The sequence below is a fragment of the Diprion similis genome, chromosome 1 (genome assembly GCF_021155765.1).
Source record: "Diprion similis isolate iyDipSimi1 chromosome 1, iyDipSimi1.1, whole genome shotgun sequence".
In the NCBI taxonomy this organism is placed as follows: Eukaryota; Metazoa; Arthropoda; class Insecta; order Hymenoptera; family Diprionidae; genus Diprion; species Diprion similis.
In genome coordinates this window covers 16501593-16509669 of record NC_060105.1, presented here as the reverse complement: position 1 = coordinate 16509669, position 8077 = coordinate 16501593, and the positions used below count along the sequence as shown (strand labels likewise).

Genomic DNA, 8077 nt, shown 5'->3' with positions numbered 1-8077 from the left:
AAGTCCAGCAGTACGTTACAGAATGTATGGAATGTCAACTTAAAAAATTAACAAGAGTTGAAACTAAGCAACCTATGGTGTTAACTGACACGCCAGGTTCAAGCTTCGACAAAATATCTATGGACATTGTAGGTCCTTTACCTATCACTCCTTCAAGCAATGAATATATTTTAACAATTCAAGATCAATTAACAAAATATTCCGTAGCAGTACCATTAAATTCAACAACCTCAATTGATGTGGCAGAAGCCCTGATCAATAATTCTATTTGTAAATTTGGAGTTCCTAAGCATATTCTTACTGATCAAGGTGCTAATCTTACGAGTTCATTAATGAAAATAGCAAAGAAATTAAAAATCAAACAATGCAAAACAACAGCTTTCCATCCCCAATCAAATGGATCTATAGAAAGATCACATCATGTTCTAGCTGAATATCTAAAGCAATATGTTACGAAAAATAATAATTGGGATAAATGGCTAGACTTTGCAATGTTTTCTTACAACACAAGTGTTCATGAGGGAACAAAATATACACCCTACGAATTAGTTTTTGGAAAACTAGCGAGACTACCTTCTGAACATGAAACAATTGAGGAATTAAATGATCGAACTTACGAAGAATACTTAGTTGAACTTTTCACCAAAATTAGAAATATCCAAAATCTGGTTAATGAAAACCTGATACACTCTAAAGAAAAATCTAAATATTATTATGATAAAAAATTAAACTCGTTGAACTTGGTGAAAGGAGACCTAGTTTTTCTTCTAAAGGAACCCAAAAAAGGGAAATTTGCTGGTCAATATTCAGGACCGTATGATATTCAAGAATTATTAGAAAATCAGAATGTCAAAATTCAAGTTGGAAATAAAATCAAGACAGTTCATATGAATAAACTAAAAATGTTGAGGGGATAATTCACTCTTATAACTAACTATAATTAAATGAAATAGCCTAATAAAAGGGAAGAATTATGTATAAATAAATTTTATAACACATATATTTAAATGAAAAATGAATTTAGTTTTATTCAAGTATAGAAAATATGTACAGTCAAATGTTAAAAGTAAATTTCGAAAATATATTATCCTAGTGGGGATTCAGAAATGACCCGTTAGGGTACATAGTTTGATTCTCTTGACACATAACATACTTGAAGTAATCAAGGCAAACATTGCACTTCCACGACTCCAACCATGCCATTGTGGAATCGCTTGCACTTCCACGACTCCAACCGTGCCATTGTGGAATCGCATCCGGCACACCTTTTCAAAGTTGGTATTCTATGTCTTTCCACTAGCCGATGGGTCTTGTGTAGCGTGTATGGTCCGGGGAAGCGACGGTAGCAGTGTCTGCATAATGCCTCACCTCCTCTGGCAACGACATACTGCTCCCTAAAGCAGTACGCATTGTTGGCAAAATGATGATTCATTTCCTCCCATCTTTCAATCCCAGTTAGTGGATATTCCACGAGCCATACACTCATCATGGTCAAGATATCTCTGACCATGCTAGTCATAACCAAGGTCTTCGTAACAACTGAAAATGAAATTGACATTTTTTTTTTAATTTTAAAATTCAAATCACTACCAAAAGCCAAATTATATAGAATCAAATTACTTACTGAGCTCTATTTTCAATAACTTCGGTATTAATAATATAACTTTTACTAGACAGGATGTATCCACGCTCGTTGGAAAACAATTGTAGAGTAACGAAAATGTAAAGGGGTACCCTTATTTATACTCAAGGGTTACATACCCCCTCTATTGGCACGTGGCCAAAATCAAAGCCCGCCGAACTCGGGAAAACCTTATTCAGGTATACCTTTAAGGGACTGCGTCCTCCTCAAATAAGCATAAGGTATAGCTAAATAGTTCGTAGTATTACCAGATGGAAATTATAATGTGTGACGAGGGGTGAACTTCGCACCTAGTTGGGGAGAGCGGAGGAAGGCGAGAGACGAGGGAGAAAGAGTGCACGCGTCTGAGTCGTGGAGAACAATTATCGGGCGTATATTTTCTTGTCCCCCGAGGGGCCTTAAAAACTAAATTACACAGCGTGGTCCCACGTGGCGGCCGGTCACGCCCCGGCCGATTAGCGTGTACTTAAATCTAATTCCTTAAAACTACGGATGATGTATAAATGATGGTGTGGTTGAGAGGGTGTGTGTGTGAGTGTGTGGGTATGTGGGGTGTGTGTGTGTGGAAGGGGGAAATCTGAGGAGGATGTCGTGGTGCGATGCGGTGGCGGGAGGAGTGGGTGATTAGCGTGGGGTTGCACAGAGGAGCAAATACGGATCAGCTGACCTTTTCTCTAACGTGGCGGTGGCGTCGTCGATGCGTCCGTCTTGGCCGGCGGTTGTCACAAGAGTGACTTCTCCGGCCGGCTCGGCGCGTCTTCGGGTGCGTCCATTGGCGTAGCCAGGAGGGGGCAGGGGTGGGCACGGCCCTCCCCAGAAAGCCCGGTGCCCCCCCCCAGAAAAAGACGATCCAAAATAATTAAATTCAAGTAATCGATTGATATTACCGATAATATTATCATATAAATAAAAATCAATTCAGTCGGTAATGAAGTAAAGCCAAGCATGCACTATTTTACTGGTTTTTTGCTGCAAGGCCCGAGTTCTCGGTTTGATTCCCGACCAACGCTGTTTGTTAAGGGTGAGACGATAAGAATAATCTTCGACACGCTGTATAGTTGGTGGACACTTTTATTAGTTGAGCACAATAAGAATTGTACACTTTTTCCAGCTGGCGAAAGGCGACTTGTTCAGCTCGTGGTCGGATCGAATCTGATTTCTAAACGCGCGCCTTAGGCTCATCAACCTCTCATCTACCGCAGCGCCATTTGTCTAGGGGACTTATTCTGATTCAGGCCAACGCGCCACTAGCGCCCTCTCCTATTCTCTCTCGCTCGCTCTTTCGCTCGCCCGCCAATCGGCCTCGACTTGGTCTCGCGACCTCGTCGTGCCGTTTTGGGTGACCTGCATGGACTTGAGAAAAATGAATTTCCCGGGAGGTCTATAGCCCTTAAGGAGAGACTCCCTAAGGCTGAATTGGCGTTACATACACGACGACACGTATCACGTGCTCGAATATGTTCGTGGGCGAGCGTCGAACCGCGAGAGAAACGTTTAACCAGTGTGGTCGTTTGAATCGGCAACAATATTCAAATCTACCTCAATGGTGTTTACTTCGCCGTCTCCCGAGGAATCAAACAAGTCGCCTTTCGTGTTTACAATCGTTGGTGTTTCAATCTTCACAATACATTTTTGCCATAACTATTTCATGTGGCATTTTGATAATTCGCTTACAATATTTTACATTTAATTACGTTACATTTCGACTTATGAACTGAACACAATAATTTGGTATCGTAACTAAATTCATCATGATGTAAACTGAAAGTAATTGAATTAAAGAATCAAGCAACTCAAGAATAATATAAACATAACGTGCTCGGAATTTCTGTCGTCGAGTCTTCTTAATAACGTAATACATTTTTCGATAATTGACCAATTTCTCCTTTCCCCCCTTTTTTTTTCTTTTTTTTTTTTTTTTTACACACACCTTTTGGTTTCTAACACTGTTATTTTTATTTTTTTAATTAAAATAAATTGAATACTAGTATTACTTATTCGTAAGTTCATTACAAGAAATAAACATTCAACTTATTTTAATTATTTAAAAAATCAAAAATAAAAGTGTCAATCGGGAATCGAACGCTAACGCCGCGATTGTCGCACGTAATACCATCAGATGGCAAACTGTCGACACACGTATATGGACGAGAAGTACACGCGGAGACCGCGAGAACTATCTGGCTCTGATCTGATGCGCTCGGAACGCGGCCCGTGCCGTGCGGTGGACGCGCGCGAACCTGATCAGACGTCAGACGAGTTCGCTACGTGCTACGTACATACGACGAATGAACTGTCTATTGTTTTGTTTTTTATTTCCTAACAATGTAATTTGATATTTGATATTAACGACGTGGTTTTTGAATCTTGATGAATGATGCACAGAAAGAGTTCTATACAGGTGAGTCAACATTTTAAGTTTTTGTTGTTGTAGGTTATAGTCATTTGTCTAGACATTCTATGATATCAATTGATTTCTATAAAACACAATATGAACAGACACTTTTATCTCATAGACTAAATTTTATTACTTAATAAATCTGATTTTATTTCTCTGCTCAGAAACAGCAGTTTCTCTTTGTGAAAATACTTAATAAAAAAATGTATTGCATACTAAAGGTAATATAAAATTTGTTAAATACATATGTGTTCTGTTATTATTGTCTGTCCTGTACATCTAAAATCAAGAGTAACATATTTTACTTAAACAGCCACAGGAATTCCAAATTAATACTGAAAATGAATATTAAGTTGCATTACATGTAATATTGTTAGTGCCCACTGTCCACTGGTGCCTATACCTACTAGCTATATTTACTTCTTCATGCGTTGTTTTGTTTTGTACTTTTGACAATTACAGTAGAACCTCGATTATCCGAACTCCCATTATCCGAACCCTCCGTTATCCGAACATTTTCAGTGGCACTGATGAATGCTTGAGTGAGCGAAAAAAGGTTTAAAATTTTAGTGATTTTTTTTTAACGTTATAATATTTGTCCTTTTTTTTGTTCGTATGCAACATGTAAAACCGCTGGCGCTACCCACGGCTACCCGTTTCTATTATCCGAGCTATGCCCGGTCCCAATGGGTTCGGATAATCGAGGTCGAGGTTCTACTGTACCTATCAATAATATGTAAAATAATTTCAATTGTCTAAGTACGATTGTACAATTATGGATTCAGTTTAATAGGATACAAACACTTTTTTTCTAGATTTGAACATGAAGAAATTTAAAGATATCAGATCTTTTTTTCAAACCCAAACCAATCCTCCAAGGACACGTGGAAATAACACGGAGGTAGATGCAATAAGACCTATTATTCCTACATGCGAATCATCAACAAACTTAATACAGGAATCTTGTTTGAACAAAACAAAGGAGGTTGAAAGTACAAAGGATTCAGAAAACTCCCTTGTATGCTTGCCAGCATCAACGTCACAGTCAGCCGACTCAGCCGTACAAACGGATATCGTCGTCAGTGATTCCACGAGATCTTTTTCTAAAAATGTTGACAAACCAAACGAATTAGGCACTCTTCAAGTTGGACCATCACAACCCGTTATAAATTTCCCAAAAACAAAATTTGGAACAAAATTGAGATCATTTTCGTCGAGATATTATGAATCATATAATAGCTGGTTGGAATACAGCAAAGAAGAAGATAAAGTCTACTGTTTCGTATGCAGACACTTCAACAAGGGAAATATACGCGATCAAAATGAAAAATTTGTGAAAAGTGGTTTTAACAACTGGAAAAAACTAGCAGAGGCGTTAAAAAAACACTCAGAATCATCGCCTCACGCTGAATGCAGCCAAATGTATGTCTCCTACCGTCAATCTTTTACAGTTGGAGATGTTCATCAACAACTTATGAAACAGCAAGAGGAAGAAATTGTTCAAAACAGAGAATACTTAACAAAACTTATTGACATAGTACTGACCCTTGTTCGTCAGGGTTTGCCTTTAAGAGGGCACCGAGAGGACCCATCTTCTAAAAATAGAGGTAACTTCTTGGAAATTGCTCAATTTTTTTCTAAATACGATGACAAATTTTCACTCCACTTTGAAAAACACTACAATTACTGCAGCCCAGATATACAAAATGAAATAATTGAGGTGATAGCAAACCTTACTCTGGAGGAAATTGTGAAAGAAGCTAAAGCATGTGGCTTTTTTTCTTTGAGTGTGGATGAGGCCAGATGCTCTAAAGAGGAACAATTATCAATGGCCATAAGATATGCGAACGGTCTGGATATTGTCGAAAGATTTATAGGTTTCATTAATTGTTCCACCTCCAGAGATGCGCAAGGACTGGCTACACTAATTTTGGACACTTTGAATAAACACCATTTGGGTGATGTTCCAATTCTTGCGCAGTCTTATGATGGCGCCAGCGTCATGTCTGGTCAAAATCGAGGCCTACAGGCGATTATAAAAGAAACTCACCCTCACGCAATTTACATTCATTGTTTAGCACACAAGCTTAATCTGGTGGTTGTTGATTCGTGCGCAAATGTTTCACTGGCAAAGACATTTTTTAACGGCCTTGAAGCTTTGTATATCCACTTCTCACAACCTGGTCATCATGCCAGCCTAAAAAAATTACAAAGCACTCTTGGAATTAATACCAACCGTGAAATGGGAAGTCTAAGTACTACCAGATGGAGTTGTCGCTACGAAAACTGCAAAGCATTACTGACAAATTATGAGGCAATTAAATTGGCTTTGGAACAAGAGATCACTAAAAACCGAGACAAGCACACAGTAGAAGCACTCGGATTGCTAACAATTATTACGAAACCAGAGTTTGTCGTCTCTTTACACACATTTCACTCAGTTCTCGCTATAGTGAATGTACTGAGTAAATTTTTTCAGACACAAAATGCAACTCTTGGTCAGGCTAGTGATCTCATAGAAAGTACTATAGGTACTTTTGAAGCATGCAGGAATCAGTTCAAAATTTGGACAGATATCGAGCAGTTTGCTATAAAGCAAGAGATTTCACTAGAACCTGTTAGAGTATCAAAACGGAGACGTCAACAAAAGGACTTTTATACTGAGTCAACTGTGGGCAAAAGTAATACATTAGATTTGCCGGCCGATACACCACCAGAAGAGTACTGGAAGATCAACATTTACTACCAAGTAGTTGATAATATTATTGTAAATCTAAAACGCCGATTTGAAAATGTACCGTTAGCTCGTGCAGTTGATGCTTTTTTGAAATTGGATATGAAGAACGGAGAGGATTTCATCAATAATTATAAAAAAATCTTAATAATTGATACTTCAGCCTTAGAAGCTGAAGCGATGGTCATGAAAAACATGCTTCAATTTAAAAATGACGAAATGAATGCTGAAAATTTTAGAAAGCATATTAAAAAAGAGTACTGCCCTAATTTATATAAACTTCTCCAAGCAGCAATAGTACTCCCAGTGAGTTCCGCCGGCTGCGAGAGAAGTTTTTCTGCTATGAGGCGGATAAAAACGTGGCTTGGAAGCACAATGCTTCAGGAACGATTCTCTCATATGTCACTGCTCAACATAGAGAATGACACTGTTAAAAAAAAAATTCCAGCTGAAAAAGTGTTGAACCGATTTGCAGAAAAAAATAGAAAACTAAGACTTATTTAATTGAGTATCTACTGAAAGTAATGTTTAAAGACTGATACTGGTTTAAAGACAAAATTAAAGAACGAATAAAAATTCATTCATTATTTTTTAAGGTATTGCCAAAGTTTGATATTAATGTCAATATGAACGTGTGATCAAAGCAAAACAAGTGTCATACTTTATGTGTGTTACATGATTGTTGATTATTATGTAAATTTTATTCATAAAAAAACATGATTGTAAACAAAGCCAGTTTTTTTTCGTCAAACCAGCCCCTCCTAGGCCCCCCCCCAGAAATAAGTGCTGGCTACGCCAATGGGTGCGTCCGGGCCGGTTCGGCATTGTCCGGCCCCGCTCCGCGGGTTTGGGGCTTATTGTGAGGTGCACGCGGGGTGCAACGTCACAAATGTTAATTAAATACGTTTATTATATGAAATATTGTATCAGGAAAACCTCCATCATATGGTATTCCCAGTCTTGGATGAACTTATACGAATAATTTTATACAACAAATCTAACTTACTTGAATATAAATGCATTGTTTTAGAATGAAGATACCACCTGTACACCCACCCTTCGAAATTTTATTTATACTCAACCCGACAGTAGACGGCTTGATCATACGGGTTGATGATAACACACAAATGAGGATCGTGGAAACCAGGGGTCCTATTATTGACCCCGAACGATCACTGATTATCGATCTAATTCAAGACAGAGTATTAATTCCAGGAACTTATTTTATGTTGCTCTACTACGAAGTGGAAATCTCAAGTATACAGTCCATTTTCCAGACAATTGGAAATGTAGAAAATTTTTT

The 8077-nt window shown here is 38.1% G+C and overlaps 1 protein-coding gene across 1 annotated transcript; it reads left to right on the top strand.

Annotated features, from left to right (window-relative positions):
- Window positions 1-4655: 4655 nt before the first annotated feature.
- Window positions 4656-7412, top strand: LOC124409707 (zinc finger MYM-type protein 1-like). The gene is made up of 3 exons (XM_046887495.1): window positions 4656-4776; window positions 4856-7203; window positions 7371-7412. Exons 1-3 carry the CDS (start codon window positions 4656-4658, stop codon window positions 7410-7412), a joined length of 2511 nt encoding a protein of 836 aa, XP_046743451.1.
- The last annotated feature ends 665 nt before the right edge of the window (window positions 7413-8077 follow it).

Bases quoted from the DNA above. Each gene is read 5' to 3' on its own strand.
- LOC124409707 (XM_046887495.1), top strand. From the start codon at position 4,656: ATGCAACATGTAAAACCGCTGGCGCTACCCACGGCTACCCGTTTCTAT. The intron at 4,777-4,855 runs GTAAAATAATTT...CTTTTTTTCTAG, and splicing joins ACTGTACCTATCAATAATAT to ATTTGAACATGAAGAAATTT. The intron at 7,204-7,370 runs GTTAAAAAAAAA...TTATTTTTTAAG, and splicing joins TCAACATAGAGAATGACACT to GTATTGCCAAAGTTTGATAT.